This window comes from Hoplias malabaricus, chromosome 12 (genome assembly GCF_029633855.1).
Source record: "Hoplias malabaricus isolate fHopMal1 chromosome 12, fHopMal1.hap1, whole genome shotgun sequence".
In the NCBI taxonomy this organism is placed as follows: domain Eukaryota; kingdom Metazoa; phylum Chordata; class Actinopteri; order Characiformes; family Erythrinidae; genus Hoplias; species Hoplias malabaricus.
In genome coordinates this window covers 34131530-34154076 of record NC_089811.1, presented here as the reverse complement: position 1 = coordinate 34154076, position 22547 = coordinate 34131530, and the positions used below count along the sequence as shown (strand labels likewise).

The following is a 22547-nucleotide window of genomic DNA, read 5'->3' as shown; positions in this document are numbered from 1 at the left end:
GAAACCTATCTAGGCAATATATTATCTAATATCTAAATGATGACAACACTGAGCACATTTTTCTGGAAAGAATATTAGTCTCATTTGCAGACAATGTAACAGGTTGTTTAGAACAACTGAGAACTAGTATGTAAGCATATGGAACTGCAAATATGCTGGAAATGAGAAAGAGCGCAAACATGGTCTCATTCACATGGGAATATACAGTGCTTATAGCTACATTTATATTCCATTATATTTTTTATCACTGTGCCATATGTCTTATTTCTGTTTCTGAAATGAATGCAATCCTTACAAGAAACACACTTTACATGCACATTGCCATTTTCTCCCATCAATTCATTTACAGCACACTCTCAGAATGCATTGAAATTATTTGTTCCGTCAAACCAAAGCAGCCTACGCTGAATCAATAAAAAATCCAGTTTGCAGTCTTCACACCAGCTCATCTACCCAGCACAAGTGTTAGCAGGCAGTAATCCTGGGGCCTGCAAGGTCCTCACTGCACACGCATGTGTTTCAGTACACATATTTTGCCTATTTCCTTAGCACATCATCACACGAGCTGGTGAAAATTATTACATTTGTTTGCGAAGCTGCTAATGATCTACTCCCACAGTCCAATGCTGCAGGAAGGTGACAGACTAAAACACTCCATTAGAAAATACATCTAGTCTCACTCAAGCATTACTGTACTTATCAGTATGACACACTGAACAGAAAACACACAGGTTAACAAAAGGTAAGAGAAACCTTCATGTTTTCACGTTAAAGAATTACTGAGGAACTCACCCACATGATCAGAAGTCTTTAGATAGTAATAGGCAGGTTTACAGTGCTGCTTAACCAACGTAACTAATGTGTTCCTTTATGTTTTGAAATAATAGCGTGGCCTTTAAAATGCCTTTTGTTCATTCATGTGAATATAGAAAATAATGTATTTAATGCAGGTCTAATAGCATCAGGACTCCAAACATTACACTATCAATAATAAGATAATTGTGCATATAATTACCCAGCAAGTATGCAACAGATACACTGTGTAGTAACAAAGTTTTAATTAACCTGCAATACCTGTGCAAAACTGCTCGCAAAGACCATATGGCGTGGAAACATCAAAATAATTATCCGACAATTACTTATCATTCTGCTTAGAATCTGCCATACAGCTGGTTCAAATTAAAATAAAGATATTAAATTAAGAGTTATTGCTAGCTAACTTTTCATTGAAAAGAAAAACTACACTGATCACATGCTTTTTAATGTTCTCCATTTGCCTGATTTTCAGTGCTACTGTGTCTGCTGATTTGAGTTGTCTAAAAAACTCAACTGCTTCAACATGGAGAGCTTTAACTGCCAGCTGCAGGCACAGAAAAAAAACATTTTACTTTAAACAGTGGAAAAAAAGGGGTACAGTACAGTAAAGATATACCAAACATATTCAGTCTAATCATATGGAAGCATTTCTTTATTCCAGAGTCCCACTTTGCAAATGCAGACAGATTAGTTAACTTGTAAAAGCCACAAAATGTACCGCTTAAACTTTTACAAATTAAATAAATGAGCGTGGAGAGCCCCCCTCCCGCTACATTCTGAATGAAAGCCAACGTGAATACCGTGTAACACCCTGGTTTTGTAGAGGGATCAGGCAACAAAGGCATGAATAAGGCATGGCGTCAGCTTGTAGACAGCCCCTGTGCCTGGTTGTGTCAATCGCTGGCTTTGCCCTGGAAGTGTGAATTGAGGTGGCTGTATATGAGGTCTGGGGGAACAGTAGCCTTGCAAAAAGCACACAGACCCGGGCTGGCCGTCTGAGCAGACTCCAGGCTTGATGCCTCCGATTGCATAGTTGAGAGATCAGGGCTCCACACGGGCTACTCAGAGAGAGAGAGAGAGAGAGAGAGGGACAGTATTTTAGACCACAGGCCAGTGTTTCATGCTTCACAGTACTTAACGCTGCTTATTAAAATGGGTGTTGATGTAAAACATTTCTTTAATAACAACCCTGCCCCTGGCCAAAAGGTATAGGTTTAAGGCGACAACATTTTTTGAATAAATGTCTAGCTATAAACCCAGACCCTTGTAAATACAGGAAGTATCTTAAATATATCTGCCTATTACAGGCATGTATGAAGTATAATTACAGTCATGTGCTAGTAGTTTTCTGACTCCTCACAATAAATACATTTCAAATCACTTGCCGCCCTTGGAAAAAGGACATACACACACTTAAAATGGCACAGTGCCATGTCTACACCGAAATAAGCTGTAGACTGAAATGTTCCATGCTATATACCGCATGATAATCACAAGCTGCCTCTCCACTCCAAATCTCAAAACGTTTACTTTTTCAGAGCAGTGTTAGGAAATAAGATTCATAATTAAACAAATTAGAATCCCAGTTCTCTGACAATCATTATTTTTCATATTTCCATAACAGATGACCCTGAGGGACTTACGCTAATCCTTTTCTAACCCAGAGCAAAAGAACAATATGACGAGGTGTGTAAGGAGTGGATGACAACACAGGAAAAAAAAAAGACAGTACGTGGTGTTCAGCTCTCTGTGGTCTTAGCACATTTTGACTGAGATCTTAAACAGAGCAGCACCTTATTAATCTCTTTGCAGATGTGAAGAACTCAGATGTGTGCATGCATTCCAGTGATATTCCATTTGGACTACAGAAGAAAGGTTTTCTACATAAGATAGTTAGATGTTCGAGGTCTCAGCTGAAAGTGATAAAATGTAAATCATTTGAAACAGTGACTCACTTCTGTCAGTTAGAAACCATGATGGCCTAATCAGACCTGAAAACTTGGAATTTGCTCAATCCTGTATCAGATTTCAACAGTCCCAATCTGATCTCGGGGGTTTTTAGGAAGTTTTTGGCTTCCTTATAATCTCCTTAACCATTGCACTTGTCAGAAAACTGTAAGCACATACTTTTAAACCATAAACATTACAGCAATCATCTCTTATTTATTAGTTAACTGCCATGAAAAGGAGGAAAACTACACAATTGTTTAAGTCTTTAACAAGTGTTAAAAGTGCTTTCCCGTGGGATCTGGAACAAAATATTCATGACCAACAAACCAATGGTTCTCAAACGCAATCCAAATCTTTGTACACTATTTAGTTTCATACAAGTTCATTCAACTTCATACTTTCATTATACAGGAGGTCCTCGGGTTGCGTCAGTCCCGAGTTACGATGTTTCGTGGTTACGATACATCTTCCATTTACTGTATAAAGCCTTGTTTCGACTTAAGTGGTTTTGCATCGTAAACGTCGTAACGCGAACTTCGTGTTTGGTGTTTGCGCGGCGGCAGAATACACGGTTACGCGGCTCGGGACCGAGGAGGATAGGTGTTAGGATAGGATAAGTGCTTATTTACGTACAATATATACGTATGTTCCGAATTACACAGAAAATCGGTTTACAGCGCGACATAGGAACGGATCAACGTCGTAAGTCGAGGACCCCCTGTGTTAACTTTAAGATCCTGGAAAAAAAAAAAACATCTTGTTGTCAATAGAAGCACATTACCAGATTTCATCTTAATTTAGCCTCTTTTCCTGGCCTGTTAGTCATGAGATTTTGACACATTATAAACTGCAAGTAGTGTTTTCAAATTATGTAACAAACATGAAAAACTTAAAAGACAGAGATAAACGGTTTCATTCTGACACTGACAATATAAATGTTAGAGTTTCTCAGGATTTAGGTTGGCAGACTGTAGAAACGAATCTAGACCCCAAGAGCAGCATATTTTAAACTATCTGTCAAATTGTGTACACATATGATTCAACAATTCAGTATATATTTATTTAGAGTATACCATGAATGAATGTGGATCTGGAGCAATAATTGCAGTGTGGTTGTCAGTATACGACAGCTGTGTAATACTATTCATAGTTTTACTGGCACAAAGCAATTGAATAATTAAAGAAGTAAAATGTTTCTAAAGGATCATCCAGTTTGATTATTTTATATTTGTGTTATTTTTAGAGATGAGTTATATACCATCAGCCAATACAGATGATTACACTTTTACATTTACAGTTACATTTGCGAAAAGCAATTACATTGATACCTTGTAAGGTGTCATAAACTCTCATGTTATGATTTTAAATTTTTCAAATGTAAAATCATACTAAACAATTTTATTTAGATTTTATAAATGTATGAACATTTTTCAAAACATTTTCCTTATTCTGAATGAATGTACGGTTTTGTTGATAATCTCTCAGTTAACTTTTATTAACTGAGATTTAATTGAAACTGAGATTTAATTTTATTAACTGTATTTTAATTGAACCCAACTGGATGCAAGAAAGGTTTAAATTCTGATTACTACCTTCAGTTTAATTCATCTAAACGTACACAGAAGATTCTCAAGTATTTATGCAGTCATGCCATGTTTGATGTCTGCTTACCACCCTTTAATCTACAGCAAATCCGCCCCGCAACTAAACGTATGAAAATGATGAAGCACGAATGTGTGGCTCTCACCTGTTGTGGACCCCGGACAGCTTCATGCGATGCTGACGTAGGTGGCAGATGTGATGTAGAAGTAGAAACTGCGTAAGGGGAGAAGGACTCCTCCAACACTGTGGAAATGGGCTCCACAAGGGCCTTCAAATGCTGGGAGCGGGAAATGTTTCTCTCTGGGGCACTGTGCAGGAACTCATATTCACTGTCTGTGGAAGGAGGGAACTTTACACAGTTCATAAAGTAAGCATCCTCTGGGTTAACGCCGCGTGACGCCAGGGAGCCAGAGGTCAAGTGGTCATTGACTTCTGATGCTGAGGAGGAGGAGGGGAAAGGCACTTCAGCTTGTTCCGATGTGTCATCAGTGCATTGGATGGGCATGGAGAACTGTTGCTCTGCAGGACAACAGAAAAAAAACCCGTTGTTTGTGCAGGTAAGACTCAAGAAAGGGAGAATACTTACAGTGAAAATCATCTTTAATTTAAAGCCATTTGTGTGAGACAATAAATAACAGCACCCAAATAAAGCAGTAGCATTAATAATAGACTATATACTATAATCTGACATTAAATCTCCAGCTTTGAGTTCTCCCCTGGAAGACAACGTATACCCACTATTCAGAGCTAGATCTGTTAAGATCAGTGATTAGACCACGCTGCTGTATGTGTGAAGGCATCTTCCATCTTCAGTCTTTTATGCTGGTGTACATGTGCCTTCATAGAGGCGTAAGAACATCAGTGTGCAAATGATTAGAATTCCACCACCACACGACTGATGATGTATGTGCCACACAGCGCTGAATATTCAAGATCATCTCTGACATTTTAACATTGAACAGGGCACTGAGAATCACTTCTTAGTAAATATTGCCTGTGCTTGTGTTTGGTGGTTGTTACATTTTTACCATTTTTGAAATGACAAAGACACACACAGGTGTCATTTTACTGTAACGTGGATTTTTTTTTAAAACCTGATGTTACCATCAGAGGAAAGAAAGTGGAGGCAGTACGTTTCTCTGGGCATCCTTTCATGTCACACCCTGAATGACTGTTCTCGTCTAAATAGTGGAATTATGCAGACTTCTTTGATTATAGTGCCTCATAAAACGTTTCTTGTAGACAACCTAAAATCCGTCATTTAACCTGAACTTAGGTATTAAAAAAAGTTAGTTATATGACAGTTATTAACATCCGCGGTATTCCATTAAACAAAACATAGCCCTAGGTCATTTCTCTAACTAAGTTATTACTTTACTTTTTACACTTTCTGACACTTTATTCTTGCCTGGATAGTATGTGAAGACACATTCTCCTTCCTGCCAGTCCTTCTCCATGATTCCACAGCTAAAATTACATTCCATGCACATATTGTTTCTCTTCATTACACAAAAGGCCTCTAATTGCATAACTGCACAATGATAATTGAACATGTTCATCTGTTCAGTCTATTTTAATCCAGTGCGAAGGGCAGGGGCTGAAGCCGCCGCAGCAGCGACACTGGAACTGCTTGCCTCTGCTCCAGGTGGTTCTGTCTTTAATTGTGCATTGGATAATACATAATATCTAATATCTTGTTATGACATTTCCAAAGTAATTGTTAACTCCACAGCTTCTATTCCTCATAATTTAATTAGAAGGAAAAAAAACAACATTAAGAAAAAACAGACTCAGCTAAAGCACAACAACTATAATTTAATGAAGACAATTATCCAAAAATATCAAATGAGAAATTAAAAGTAAAAAAAAAAAAACTGCAAATAATATTACCGCTAGCAGTATCATTTCCTTTGCGTATTCTTTTCAGGTGATCTTTCTGTTGCTTTGCAAGAGTTTGAATCCTGTGGAAAGTCCCTTGGATTTCCTGAAAAGCGTCTAGAACATCCTCACTAAGAACCAAAAAAAAATGCAAGTGTTGAGCTAGCACTTCCAATGCATGTTTTCACAAAAGTGGCTCACAAACTGAGCCTGTAGAAAACAAAGAGCACTACCAGATAATCTGGTATATATTTACTGAGAAAACAGCAAGACAAGACCAAATGCAGTACATTTAAATAGCATCATGTTTTCATTTAAATTTGCTAATTTTTGAAAATATGAAACTTCAACTTGTGCAAATTCAGTTAGTTAGTAACTATAAACAATCCCAGACTGACCAACACAATCTAGTCACATGTGTGCGAATAAATTAGCATGGGGAAACCATTTTGTGTATAGGGGCAATGCTTCACTGAGGCAGACGCAAGGAAAAACAGGCCTCTTTTTTTCTAGCTGGCATTTACAATTCCTCTTAAAATATGTTTCAGAATTGATGACCTTCAGTAGAATCCCAAAACCACCCCAGCGTAATGATCTTTCTAAAGTGCAGACAGACAGTTCACAGTGTTACTGTCTTTACCGTCTTATAATGATTCATTGTGCGATGACCGCTTTGAGAAACGGGATCAGAAGTGTTAATAATACAACCAGCAAGGCCATGTGTCTGAAACATCTCAGGACACAAGCTACGTTTCAGTGTCTGGATTAGTTTCGTAGTCTTGAAAATAGGAGGCTGAGTATCTCTTAACTGTTTGCAGTGACGTTCAAGTCCAGCAATCTTTGTTTTAAAGAAACTAAATGTTAAACTAATGATCACAATCTAGTAAGTTTCATAAAAACAAGCCCTGACATTGTGTACATGCAAAGTGTGGACCACGTACGTCTTCATGTTACTGATTCCAGGTAACGTGCAAGGATTCCCTGGAACACACTCTATGGCTTCCTTCTTCTGACCAGAGAGAGAGAGAGAGAGAGTTAGTTTGAACTAAAACCAGTTCTGAGAGACATTGAAACCTGTTAAAAAATATTCTGAACATGATTACCACAGAGAACTCATTTACAAACCTTCAGTGTTGCTCTAATCTGCATGTGATCATTTAAACCCTGTTCACTGTGTAGACTGTTGTGTATGTCTGTCTCTAAATGTAGAAAATAAAAATGATACTTTCCACAAGGAACTCGCTTAAAGTGAGAAAGGTCAGTTCTCCCCTGCTACAGCTCAAAATAATACGTGTTCCCAACGTTATGCTCTAGCTCCCCCTGCTGTCTAAAAATATTGACAAGTGTTAAACAATTGAAAAGAATTATCATGTTGGATTCAATTAGAGAAAAATTCTCACTATGGACAGATAGAGCTGAGAAATGATATCAAACTGTGAAGAAAAAGAACTACATCTTTTTCACACATTTCTCACAATTTAACCCACGACTGAACTGTGGATAAGTGGGAAAGTAGCTCAGGCGCTGCCATCAGATTTCTGCTTGCTTTATACTAATATTAGAAGAAACATGGTGAGGGTGGAGGCATATGTTTTAGTAAGGACATTCCATTCAGTAAATTTAAGCTATATTTTCATAGCTTCATACAACAAGCAAAAATATTCAACATATTTTATGCTAAGGGGGATCTAAGCATCGCAGGTCAATAACAAATTATAGCAACTTTCAAAAGACAAGACACCAACAGATTTTTAAGGAATTTCTAACTTTAACAAAATCCTATCAACGAGCATTCTGGGATATATATTTTTCTTTTGAGTATTGTATTTGTGAAAAAACAAATACACATGCCGTAGTGTCTTATCTGGAAACGCAGGCTTAGAATGAATCCCCTTCAATATGTATTTCGCATAATGAACTACTTTATCTTCCTTCAGCCTAGAGAGATGAGACTAGTGTTTGTATTCTTAGACATTAATACTGATAAGTATCTGGTATTAACTTGGGGATGCACCTACCAGGACATGGTTGGTCCTGTGGGAAGTGGCAGGGTTGCCAGACCACTGATTGCTAGGTGACAACCTTTCTGTTTCCTGTTTTCGGCGTGTTGCCTCAGAACATTTCGCTTCCCCTGAAAGAAACAACATACAGTTTTAAACTCAAACACCAATTCCCAAAGTGCAGTAATGTACAGATTATAGCTTATAGACGTCTATCAGAGAGCAATTAAGAAATAATACTACTGCACTGGTTTGTACAAAGGACAATTTTAGGTGCATATTGCCAGTATGATCAGTTCTTGTCTAGAAACACATCATAACTATGAGCCAGTTAATTACACAGAACTGACACACGTCAGTGTGTCTCGGTGTTTCTGCCCTGAATCAGGCCAATTAACTAACTGTAATCTGACATTCACTTATGTCCAAATATCATTCAAGCATGTAAAAATCAATAATGTTGATAATAAACATGTAATACCTATATAAATGATCACTGATGACTGTCCAAATATACTTTAAAAGTGTATAATACTCTTGTGTGTATTAGAGTGGTGAGTCTTAATTATTTAAAATTTCATTTTGCAAATTCTTGTACAATATTCCATGAAATAACCTGTACACAGTAAATTCACCAGTGTTAAAACAACACTATAAGTGTTAAATTAACACTCTCAGTGATTTAACACTGGTGAATTTACTGTGTACTGGGTACAGATGCCTACAAGGTCATTAAAGAGATTTTATTCAAAATTATTATTAATTATTATTTTAAAAAACATTTAAAAAAGGTTCATCGTTCAGAACACATCTAAACTTTCTGCTTTTTAACAGCATTAGTCAAATTAGTTGTAGCACTATAACAGATTATTTTTTTTACATATATCTTCTTCAACAACTATTCCATACTTTTAAACATTGGTTTACATAAATAGGCACATACACTGACGTTTTTGTGTTCTATTTTAAGGTCATGTGGTCATTTTGTGTGTCAGAAAGGAAGCAATAAAAACTGCAGTGCAAGAAACGTCACTGCTTTCTGTTATTATTATTCAGATTGTCCTTTGGTGTGAAGGTCACAGTTTTGTGCAAATGATTAGAGCGATTAAAAAATACGAGACAAATAAATAATGCACTTATTCAAGCAAATATAATTAAAGATTCCTTGAACGTTGCGCTTAAAATGAAGAACAAAAAAAGCCTGGAATTTGGGTCCAGCAAAGACTAAAACACTAAAAGTTCAATTAATAAAAAGGTCTCACACATTTGCAGTAATCTTTTCTGTGACATATGATTGTCCAATATATCCAATTCATATATAAATCAGAGGACCAAAAAACTGGGGGTCAGTTTCTGACTAACCTGAACAGTATTTTATTGTTGAACTCAACTGTGCTTTCAGCTCTGAAATCAGCAGCTCTTGATCTTCTATCTTCCTCTCCAACTGCTGAGTATACCGTTCATACTGCTCCGTCTTAACACACAAACACATACACACAGAGGTTCAGGGTGATTTTCGTCAATTTTAGAGCACAGAAAGAGAAAGAAGCAACACTATGGAACTATAGAGTGCACTGAACCTTCTGCTGTAGTTCCTTTTTGGCATTGTCTTTCTCAATTGAGACATTCCGATAGGCTTCATAGGCTTTATTCAGCTGGTCTCCAATGTTTCGTTCCATGCCGCGGCCTTCAGTAACATCACGGATGGAGCTGTCATGAGTCCTGTGGGCACAAAACTATATATATACTAATATACCATGGGCAGGTAAAATCATGCCAGTATCTGTCTGACAGGAAAACCACTGCAGTCCGAAAAGTCCGTGCTGTTGACTCAGCTTACTTTAGTTTGCTCAATGTAGTTAGTTAAGTAGATAATATATATTTTATATTTGGTAGCTTTAATATTCATGAGGAATTCATTTCTCAATCGTTTATAAACAGACTGGGTTTTAGAGAAGTAAGAAAATTTGACACACTCGAATCTGTACACAAGCCCAGCATAACTATCTACAGATCAGGTCTCAATCTACAGACAAAAACAGGATAAACAGATAGTTTAAAAAAAATAAAGAACAGTTTTGAAGCTACTAAACATGTTAATTTTTAATCTTTGTGAACCAATGGCAGTCTAACATTCCTCCAAGTCACTGTAGACATCTATCGGATGAGTGGATGTATTATCTATGTCTTCCACAGACGACGGTTGGTGGAAGCTGCTAATGTTAAACAAGGGAAGCTCTAAATGATTACAACAATAACAGGACGATTTAATATTGACGTACTTTCCAATTATTTAACACCTCCTTGGGTATTAACTTTAAAAAACACTGTGGTAGGTTTAATCTGAATTTCGAAGCGCCTGTGTTGAAAATATGGGAAGTTGGTCATGGCAGTAAGGGGACGCTCTCAGCAAAGGGATGAGAACAGCGTGAAAAAACTGAAACTTTGCTGTTTATCTCGAAATATTACAACTCAACGACGTAATATAGGTGAGAAGTAAAAGTAGGGTTTGATTCGGACGATATTTATTATTTAGCCTGTCTCGAGAGATCAGACTTGACCGTTTGGAAAGACCGACGGTACCACGCTCAACGGCTTCACTGCGCGAGGCTGATTTCTTCGTCACATTCTTACACGAATTTTCTGCTCCACCTTAAACGGTGCCGTATGTACATGTGACATTTAAGGTGGAAGGACGTGTTCGAATAAGTTCGCGAATAAGAAACCGTCTTCACCTCGGTCTAAACTACACAAAGCTAGCAGTTCCGTTTACTTTAGTTTACTTTAGTTTAGTTAGTAAGCAGGGCTAACTATCAGTGGACAGAGCCTTACCTTCATTCGGAAAGTGCCAAAAAGATCTACATTAACCTAGCGCTTTGACATTGCTGAGCTCTCTCTGCTGCACGTCTAGTCCACAACTTTATTTTCACATTAAAAAAAAAGAAGGGGAGGAAATGGAGTGCTTCGCACAAATGGACGTTTGACATGTTTTACAATGAGCTGGGAAGTTCCCTCGGGGAATCCCCGCCGCTGTATGCAGCTTCCGCCCGCTGCCGCCCCGCCAATCAGCGCCTTCTATCAAACACACGCACACACGCACACACACACACACACACACAGAGAGAGAGACAGATCAGTCTCTCTGTACACACACATGCTCTATTTAATTCTATACAGCCTCAAAAAAAAAAAGTCAGCTCGGCCGCATACAGAACACACCGTGCTCATACAGAGTTCTTCTTTAGTAAGACTCAACAGACCACAATACTGTGATGACGTGACTGTATTATATCTTTGCAGAGCATGTGAGTATTCATCCCAGGTACTAATGATGTCCTATGATTAGTTCTGGGTCACAAACAGTAGATTTGTTCTACTGATCAGCAGCTTCAGAATAGAAGAAAATAGAATAGTACCTTCCTGAGGCACTGTGGTGCAGCAGGTAGTGTTGCAGTCACACAGCTCCAGGGACCTGGAGGTTGTGGGTTCAAGTCCCGCTCCTGGTCTGGTCCGTGAGGAGTGTGGTGTGTTCTCCCTGTGTCTGCGTGGGTTTCCTCTGGGTGACTGTCTGTGAGGAGTGTGGTGTGTTCTCCCTGTGTCTGTGTGGGTTTCCTCCGGGTGACTGTCTGTGAGGAGTGTGGTGTGTTCTCCCTGTGTCTGCATGGGTTTCCTCCGGGTGGCTGTCTGTGAAGAGTGTGGTGTATTTTCCCTGTGTCTGCATGGGTTTCCTCCGGGTGGCTGTCTGTGAAGAGTGTGGTGTATTTTCCCTGTGTCTGCGTGGGTTTCCTCCGGGTGACTGTGAGGAGTGTGTGTGTTCTCCCTGTGTCCGTGTGGGTTTCCTCCCACGGTCCAAAAACATGTTGGTATTCATGATTTAAAACAAAGTGAATGTGCGAGTGTGTGCTCCCTGTGAAGGACTGGCGCCTGTTCCCGCCTTGTGCCGAGTGATTCCGGGTAGGTTCCGGACCCACCGCGACCCTGAATTAGATAAGTGGTTTCAGACAATGAATGAATGAGTACCTTCCTGAAGGGATCAGGTTTAACAGATAAAGGACTTAGTCTGTTTTAGCCACCTGTTTTTGCTCCTGACCCTTAGGCCTCATTGCTATACGCTTTTCTATAAAGAAAACACAAGGTGTGTTCCCCACTGAATATTAATGTCTGCAATATTGGCACCATCTGCAGATGAGTTCTAATGGGATTCTAATGATACAGATGCTAATGGAAATCTTGTCATGAGCACCACTTAGTGTGACATGAGCACAATATTTTTGCCAGAAAACTTGCAAGATTTTGAACACTTTTAAGATTATTTTGCAGATTATTATGTCATTATTTTTAGTTATTCTAGTCACCATAGGGTCACCAGTCCTATCTGTAAAGGGCTGGAATGGCTGCAGGTTTTGGTTTCACCCAAGCAAGACATCACCCTATATAACTAACTCATTAGTTTAAAGCCTGAGACTTGAGTTGACTGAATTAAACCCACAGTCCCAGGACACTGAAGCTGGGTGACAGTGCACACACATTCCAACTTTCTTTTTTTTCCAAAAACAAAAACAAAAACATCTGAATGACTATGACATTCCTGCTTCCAACGTTACTCCCCCCTTATGCTGCCCCTCTTCAGTAAGTATGGAGGTGGGATTTATTAGATAGTAATATTTTTCCCACACACAAAATGTTTTAGAAGTTATAATATTTACAAAGAAAATTACTGGGGGGGGGGGGAGAATGTTCAGTGTGATAGACTGTGCTAAGTATAGGCAGTGAAATTAACTAACAAGGTGACAAACGTCAGTGTCAAAGGTAAGAGGGAACACCGCAGTCACGTTACCATAAGATGGCAGTGTTGCTGTTGTTTGTGGCAGGCCGCGGTTAGCAGTGGTGAAAGTGTGATACGTAAGGCACAAACAACTTTGATATTCTCCTCACCTTTGTCCCTCTGGTGGAGAGTCAGTTTTACAGTGTTCATTCAGCATGGTCCTGTTAAGTAAGAGTAGCCTCTGGAATGAACTAGATATATAAGACAGGCAAAAAAGAAAGGCAAGGTCAGACCTTCAGGTCAGTCTCCATCTCTCCAGAAGAAAGGGCAGAAGTCAGACATTCAAGAATATACATAAATAAATAAATAAAAAGATTCTGAGGAGTCTGACAAATCAAGTGATGGTGCTTTTACTGGAGCCCTAGAAGTGCTCGCATTCTTAACATTCCACACTGTAATTCTCTCTCAGCATGAAGTCTGGCGAGTATGTGTGTGTGTGTGTGGCTCTGTCAATCTGTGTGTGAGCATGTAAGCCTGCATGCATGTCTGTGTGTCTGATTTTTTCCAGCTTCTCCTTCAAGCGTAAAGCCTGAGGATTTATAGCGAAGCACAATCCATTCAAGCATCAGCTGAGGGTTGAGGACTGGAGCCTTTTTCTTCTCCTCTATGTGCTCTGATGTATAAATGTCTCTTTATCATGCCCTGTTTTCTCTAGCAGATGCATATTAATAGGCTTTTCACTTTGAATTTCCACTCTCCACTGAGGAGCAGATGCTATGCCTGAGGCGGGTGTTTAGTGAAGTATGTAGTGTGTAAGCGGTTACAATGTAGTTAATAATTCAAGATGCGTTCCCTGCATTAACAGTGCGTTGCGTTAGTGTACAGAGAGGCATTAGATTTACATTTACACAGCACTGTGTAAAGTCATAGACGTCTAAATAGTTGCCCAGACAAAGTCATTTATTGGCACATTGCTGCGTGTTTTGGTTTGCGCTAGGTTTTAATTTTGTTATCCTTTACATTAACTATTAACAAGAAATGCCTGTGGATTACTGGGGCTTCAGAGAGAAGTGTGGGAGTGGCTTAAATGAACACACTGACATTTATGAACATTTTACTCATTCGATTTTTGTATTTGATTATTGTAATATTTGTGTTTTCTGAGACAAGACGTGTCTGCCACTTAAAATAAACAAACAAATAAATAAAAGGCTTTTATATAAGCTTTCCCAAGGCTTTTTCACAGTGCTCTAATCTAACCCATATGAGAACAACAGCTACATTTTAAAAATCTTGAAAATCCTCCTCTAATTGTAAACAGATTCTTCATTTCAGATGTTTTACATTGTGTAGCATATGCAGGCTCTCAGTGGTTGCAGATAAGACATGTCTCAGTTTACACCGCCAGACTCTCAGTCTCTCTTACGTACAGACAGTGAGACAGACGTGTGGAGTGGCTTTGAAAATATTTGTCATTCTTCTCTGCTCTGCTGCAGCCTCATTGCTTTATATGCGTTAAACATACACACACACACACACACACACACACGTGCGCACTTAACAAAGAGACACACCTTCAAACCACACCTCAGCCTGACAAAAAAAAATATTCAGCCAAACCTTATAGGACATTTTAGTAGATGGTGAGTCAGAGTGCTTTGTTCCTCTTTCTGGAGAAACACTGATGCAAGTAACATGCTTTAGATTCTTCACGAGAGCAGTTCTGATAATAAACACTGATAGAAAATGACAACTGCATCTATTAGATCCTGAATATAGTAGCCATGGCCGGAGTTCTTGACCTTGAATGTTGATCAGTTTACACTTTAAACGTTGCTATAATTCAGAGTTTGACTTTGCTCTTTAATATTTTAACCCGTCCTTAAGGAATTAAGTATAAAAAAAAGAAGTTGTTACGGGAAAAGGAAATGAATCAAAAAAAAATATACCACAGCCCTGTGGCACAGATCTCCACATCATTGAATGTGTTAAGGATGACGTTGCTTGTGAGAACCAGAAAAATGAAGAGCACTGAAAAGAATAGAAGCTAGAAGAAGTTATCATAGGCCTCTGTATCTTTCTCTTCAGTATGTCTCCTGCCTGCTTTGTTTATTCCTAAAAACAAATGGCATGTACTTAATGGCCGATCTGAGTGAAACAACTGCATACATCTATAGATTTTAATAATGGATATACCACTTATCCTGATACTCCCAAACCACACTCTGACTGTCACGGCTTGAGTCACACTATGCTTTAAATGTATGCAGAATCCATTTAACAGTAGAGCAGATTAACTGAGTGGTTTTTATATATAACATAGATGTTCCTGGTGCTGAGAGCAATACTCTTCGACACTATTGACTCGAGCAGGGTGGGTATCCTGAGCCCTTCCTGCAGACTGCTATCTGATCCCCCTCGTCTGGGATTCTCTCTCTCTCTCTCTCTCTCTCTCTCATGCAGCTGTCAATCACTCAGCCCAAGCTGAGGGGAGCTGTGTGAGTGGTTGGCTGGTTGTATGCATGTATGTGTGCTTGTGTATGTGTGTGTGTGTGTGTGCGTGCACAGTGAAAGACATTCAAAAATGTATTGTTAAATATATTCATTGAAATATAGTGGTTGGCTAAAGGCAGTAAAGACTTTTATGTGTTAGTAAGAGGTGTGAATGAATGCTGATTTAATCACTGTCTAACTAGAGTGACTCAGTGAGCTGTTTTATAAGCTTTGATTTTGGTTAAAATACTGTCTACCTACACATTTCCCCATGTAGCTGATAGGGAGCAAGACATTACACTAGAACGAGACTGAAACACACCCAAAGACATCATCCGAAATGCAAACAACGGCAGAGTCAGTGGGTTCATGTTTATCTGTAAGCACAGGGCATCATTCCTCAGAGATAATGTACAGAGGAATGCATTGCACTTGAATACAGAATCACATAGGAAACATGCTTTTACGTTTTCACTTGTTACAGGCCATGTCCGAGTACATACTACATGAATGTGCAGCTATTATTTTTGATTATGCACTATATCTAGACCTTCACCAGCTCTTTGGAATGTCAGAGAGACGGAGTCTTGCACATATTCTGTAGAAGAGTTCCACAGTTATTTGATGTCTTTCTTTCATCAATCTGATTGAAGTGTATTATTATAATAGAGGTCCATGATATAATGGAGGACCATATGCATCTGTTGTATTTAGTGGTTAGCTCCTTATTGTAGTCATATTAATACATTCTTACTGCATGTTTTGTACATATTAAAATGGTAGCAGCACGTATATTATTGGACATTTTAGGACAAACAAACTCAACCATATGGGACAAAATTCATTCATTCATTCATGATCTGTAAGCGCTTATCCAGTTCAGGGTCACCGTGAGTGCAGAGCCTACGTGGAATCATTGGGCACAAGGCGGGAATACACCCTGGAGGGGACGCCAGTCCTTCACAGGGCAACACAGACACACACACACACATTCACTCACACACTCACACCTGCGGACACTTTTGAGTCGCCAATCCACCTACCAACGTGTGTTTTTGGACTGTGGGAGGAAACCCACACAGACACAGGGAGAACACACCACACTCCTCACAGACAGTCACCCGGAGGAAACCCACACAGACAAAGGGAGAACACACCACACTCCTCACAGACAGTCACCCGGAGGAAACCCACGCAGACACAGGGAGAACACACCACACTTCTCAAAGTCACCCGGAGGAAACACACACAGACACATAGAGAACACACCACACTCCTCACAGACAGTCACCCGGAGGAAACCCACGCAGACACAAGGAGAACACACCACACTCCTCACAGAGAGTCACCCGGAGGAAACCCACGCAGACACAGAGAGAACACACCACACTCCTAACAGACAGTCACCCGGAGGAAACCCACGCAGACACAGGTAGAACACAACAAACTCCTTAAAAAACTAAACATGGAGAGGCAGCGTTTAGCTCCTATGCCGCTCATAAATGGAACCAGCCGACTGAGAATATTAAAAGAGCCCCGACTTTAGACACTTTTAAATCAAGACTTAACAAATTCCTGTTAAAATACTCTGCACTTTTATTCAGTAATGGCACTTTAGTTATTTTCTTTTATTGTATCATTTTAAATTGTTTTAATCGTTTTCATCATGTTGTCTTTTACTCTTTTTATGTATTTCCTTTTACTGCAATATTTTAATTGTTTTATTGCACTTTTATGATTTTTATTCTTGCTTTTAATTTAACTGTTTCTTCTGTAAAGCACTTTGAATTACTTTTGTATAAAAGGTGCTCTATAAATAGCCTTGCCTTGCCTGGAGCGGGACTCGAACCCACAACCCCAGGACCCTGGAGCTGTGCGATAGCGGCTCTACCTGCTGCACCACCACTGAAATCAACAGCTTTAAATCAACTAACTATTATATATTTTTATTACAATTACTTTACACTAAACATGATTTAAAACGTATTTGTTCACCTAATATTTGGCCTATTATTTTTTTCTCCTTCTACCTCTATCTGCCATTCCTTAACTAACGATTTACCGTTTCTCCAAAAGCTATGCATTTCCCGTGCATTCATGTCAAATAAAATAGTGTGACATCAGCTTAGTGTGCACTAATCTGCAACACTGCTTCTTCTCACTCATCTTTCCCAGCCTCCCATCTTCACTCTTCCATTCACATTGACAAGAGGTCTACACACAAGAGATCTACACACACATTTGCCTCTAATCAGTGAGGTGTGTGTATGAGTGAACGCGCATATCACAACCTGCTGGTGAAGGCCTTGGGGGAAGACCACAGGGCATTACGGGGAATTCACACACTCCTGCATCTCTCAGCATTTTCTAAGCTTTTGCAGAGGAAACTCAGCCGCACAGGAACTGCTTTCTATGAAACCCAATAAGCCCCAGCCGCATCTGGGTCCTAAACGACTTCCTCCAAAATTTACCGTATAGCAGATATTTGGAATCTTTCCTATGGTGCCCATTCCTGTTTTCTACACGCATCACCACAGCATATGAGAAGTGATATACAGTACAAGCTGTATCCATGACAAAAGGTCATTGAGAGGTCCACCTCAGCAGCTCAGCCTTGTGTTATTCCACACTGAAGCTTCAGCGGCTCTACACGTGAAGGAGCAGCGGTGTAGCTATCAAACAGATCCATGACTGGCTTCTTGCCCAAGTGAGTCAAATGCCTTTGTGAGAGAAGAGAATAATGGCTTACTGACAGCACTAGAGAGCATGTTGCTGGGTAAGATCCGGTTTCTCCTGATACTGAAGCTACAAATTATGTAGAAATGCAGCGTGACAATACATGCCACTACATTATCACCTCTTTATGACTGAACTATTGTCTTAAAGTAGTTCGTCAACGTGCGTGCCTTTTTGATTGATCTCGTTCTTGACTAAAGCCATTTTCTAATAGTGATCGCAATTGCTTGAGGTAACTGGGTGTTTCATTTCATTTACATTATTTATGATATTCAAGACAGAATTTCCCAAGGGTTACCTCAGGATCAATAGCAAGGTGGTTGAAATATCAGGCTGCGAATAATTTACAAATGAGCAGGGGTCTATTTTTGGTGTTTTTTTTTAATTTTCTGAGAGTTAAAGCATTTGGATTCCTCCTAATGATCATTATTTGCATCTAAAGCCTAAAGTGAATTCAAACTTCTAAGGTGATTCAAACACAATGCCATCATTAAAAACTTAGGTGTAGCCTTTGATTCGACTCTCACATTTGATACCCACATATCCAATACAGTCAAAACCGCCTTCTTCCACCTACGCAATATTGCCAAAATTCGGCATATTTTATCATTAAAAGATGCAGAGAAACTAGTGCATGCTTTTATAACTTCACGTCTAGACTACTGCAATGCGCTCCTGGCAGGGAGCTCGTGCAAAGCGTTACACAAGCTTCAGTTAGTTCAAAATGCAGCAGCCAGGGTGCTCACTAGAGCTAGAAAATTTGAACATATCACCCCAGTTCTCTCGTCCCTACACTGGCTACCTGTAAAATTTCGCATTGACTATAAAATACTCCTCTTAGCTTATAAATCTCTAAACAGTTTAGGCCCGCAGTATCTTACTGAACTTCTCATACCTTATCGCCCGTCACGTACACTTCGTTCACAGGATGCCCATCTACTCTTTGTTCCTCGCATTAAGAAAAACACAGCAGGAGGAAGAGCCTTTTCTCACAAAGCTCCTCAACTCTGGAATAGCCTTCCGGTTACTGTTCGGGGCTCAGACACACTCTCAATCTTTAAATCTAGATTAAAAACCTACCTTTTCAAACAAGCTTTTGGTTAATCACTCACCTTCAGGTTACTCCTTCTCTATTGGTGTTCGGGCTGGTTTTCATATTATCACTGTTCTGTATTAATCCTGTCATATCACCATAGCTACAGCATTCTTAGTTAGCTTTGTAGTACCTGCCAACAACGCTGTCTGTCGCTGGGTTCTCTTGCCTGACCAGTGGAAGCTTTTTTCGCAGGACAAATTTCCCCGTTCTTTACCATGACCCTACTAACCTTTTGTATTTTTATTTGTTCCCTTTGTCTGGCTTTCTTTCTCCTGTCTCTCTCTCATGCTTTGAGATGTCCTGCTGCTCTCCAGGTTTTGCCCTGATCCAGCCTGTGTCCTGTACAAGATCCTGGCCTTGCTAAGACTCATACATCACTAATATCATCATCCTCACCATTTTCATTTCTACTTCTCCATCATCACTAATATACTACATTTATATTACTATAACCCCTTCACTTTTACTTCTGTTCTCTATTGTGTCTCCGGTGTCGACCCGAGGAGGATGGGTTCCCCGTATGAGTCTTGGTTCCTTCCAAGGTTTCTTCCTCGTGTGCTGAGGGAGTTTTTCCTTGCCACTGTTGCCCCTGGCTTGCTCATAGGAGGCTTGGACCCGGATCTCTGTAAAGCTGCTTTGTGACGACTTTTTGTTGTGAAAAGCGCTATATAAATAAAATCTGATTGATTGATTGATTGATTCATTGTTAGGTCACATTATTATATGTTTGATAGATGATTCATGCTACATTCAGGCTGGCTACTAAAGCTTGTTGTGGCTCGACTGTCTACAGAGACTTGTTTCTCTCCCCCCCCCCCCCCCTCCCTTCTAACAGTTCAGAGCCTAACAGGAGAACAGTGGTAAATCTTTGTCCTGTCAGATGGTTTCCCCCACATGTCTGAGAGGCAGCAAAATAAACAGACTGCTGTAGGTCTGCAGTGAGAGGAGATCAGAGAGAGAGAGAGAGAGAGAGAGAGAGAGAGAGAGAGAGAGAATTAGCATGCTGGGGGAGGGAGATCAGATGCAGGGCAAAGCTACAAGCTTAGGCATCCTGGGGGAGAGAGAGAGAGAGGCAGGAGGGAGAGGGAGGGCTTGTGCTGGAATGCAGAGAAAGAGAGTGCTCATAGATCACATTTCAGAAGCGCAGTGCCTAAGCGCTGAGACACAAGTTAAATAGCCGAGTCGATACGTGGTGCGACTGAGAGACAGCCCTGTGCTGGCTCTGAATGTTTATCAGCTGATCGCAGACAAGTGGCCCATACTAACACCCAGACCTCATCTATTATAGCTGAGGATAAGAGACATTTCAAGCCCTGCTCTCAGATTTGCAAAGTCCTGCCAACTGATCAAAACTCCACAACTTCATTTTTCTTGGCTTCCCTGATGTTGTGCTCTATATTCGTATATGACTCATGCAGCCAACGTCATATTTCTAAGAAGTTTCACTTCCAAGTATTTTAAATACATTACTCTGATTTGCTCCCAACGCGATTCACAGAACGTTCCACTGTAATAATTTTTTAATCTTCATACAGTTTGCTACAGGCACTTTTCATGAATAAAAAAGTGTATTTGCCAGTGTTCTACACCCCCCCCCCCTTCCCCCAACACACACACACACACACCCTGCCAGCCCCATTCTTCCCAGAACATATATATTCATTAATAATACATACACACATCAAGTACTGAGCATAAAACACATGGTAGACAGTCATGGTGTTGTTTAAGCAGAAGCCCTGTCAACAGAGTCGTTGCCATTAAGTGTTATATACATTTGTCTTGATTTATTACACATATGCAGTGAAAATATTTTAGATACACATTAATAAAGCGGACACATAAATACTGACCAATTATAAGGTCAGGCATTAGAATAGTGCATGCTTTGTGCATTTAGAAATGGGTTGATTCCAATAAAAAAATAAATTTAAAAACATATCTTTAAACAATGCATATGATTTCAATGGTTAATACTTAAAGAAATATAACAATCAAAAATAACACAGAAGAGACACACTGCATATCATTCAACAACAATAAAACAAAATGTACATAAACACAAAATAACAGCCTATACTCTGTAAATTTATATTTGAAAACACACAATAACAAATCAAAGTCAAATGGCTGATTATTAAGACAGACAGAAATTAACAAAACACACACACACACACACAAACACAACCTGAAGCTCTGCTGAATCATAAAGTTTAGGTATCTGGCTTTTACAGCTACTGCCTTGTCTTCAGTGACACATTCAGGTAATTTGCTTCACGTTGTTGTATTGTTGTCCTATTTAATTTTTTACATGTATTTTTTTTACTCCTTCCTCTGTGGGTAGCTGTGTGATTTTAATTCTTTATTTTCATGTTGTTAGCATATTTCCGTGTGGATTACTGACTGTTAGTATTTACAGCTAGCATTAAGTACAAAGTATGGTGGGCTTTGGAGATATAAGAGAGGGACAATGTCATAGACTGGATTATGAAACTGACTCAACCAAATAGGCTTCCTAAACTGAGGATACAATACATAAAAAATGTATAATACCCTCGCAATAAAAAACAAAGCAGACAAATAGAAGAATAAAATAATATTTAATGAAAAATATTCACAGGTAGCATTTGAGACAAAAACAGGGCTGAGATGATACTAAAGTAAGGAGGACTGGGGATTAATTTTCTATTGTATATAATAAGGAATAGTTCATATAGGAAACATAACTTCAGAATATGTCATTTAAATCATAAAATATTTTGGTACGTGTTCCTTTATCTGTTTCAGTTGCTGTTGGCAAATTCAGTTTTGTGAAATTCCTGTGGGTGTGGTCTGTTCACCAGACTGACCAATAGTTTTGCACACGACAAAGGTCACTGAACTGATGGACGGGATAAACACCTCAGAGAATCAGCGCTTTGCAAAACACCATGACAACACAATTCTTATGTCAACACCATGGAAAGTCCCAAAGTCTTCAGTTCATTGAGCCCAGCACTTTTTATATTGAACAGTGACTTACTGCCAAAAATATACATTGGAGCAATGAGACAAACTGCCCGTATATAAACTATGAAATTCATATTACCAATTTATAGATCATCTTCAGAAACAAAAAAACAACACAATTGGTAATGATGATGAGACATACACTAAAATGAGCAAGTTAGCATAAAACAGTTGATTTTTTTTATTGGAATCCAGCAGGTGT

At 39.3% G+C, this 22547-nt stretch overlaps 1 protein-coding gene across 3 annotated transcripts; it reads right to left on the bottom strand.

Annotated features, from left to right (window-relative positions):
- Positions 1-751: 751 nt before the first annotated feature.
- On the bottom strand, positions 752-11219 carry tank (TRAF family member-associated NFKB activator). Of its 3 annotated transcripts, none has more exons than XM_066641007.1 (8): positions 11079-11219; positions 9827-9982; positions 9609-9720; positions 8265-8377; positions 7188-7252; positions 6259-6377; positions 4514-4887; positions 752-1874 (listed from the first exon to the last, which is right to left on the bottom strand). In XM_066641007.1, exons 1-8 carry the CDS (start codon positions 11082-11084, stop codon positions 1710-1712), a joined length of 1110 nt encoding a protein of 369 aa, XP_066497104.1. In that variant the 5' UTR covers positions 11085-11219; the 3' UTR covers positions 752-1709. The 3 variants fall into 3 exon arrangements, with proteins under 3 accessions (XP_066497104.1, XP_066497103.1, XP_066497106.1); XM_066641006.1 differs by having other exon boundaries at positions 753-1874; positions 7188-7255; XM_066641009.1 differs by having other exon boundaries at positions 755-1874; positions 7188-7255; positions 9827-9968.
- Positions 11220-22547: the final 11328 nt, after the last annotated feature.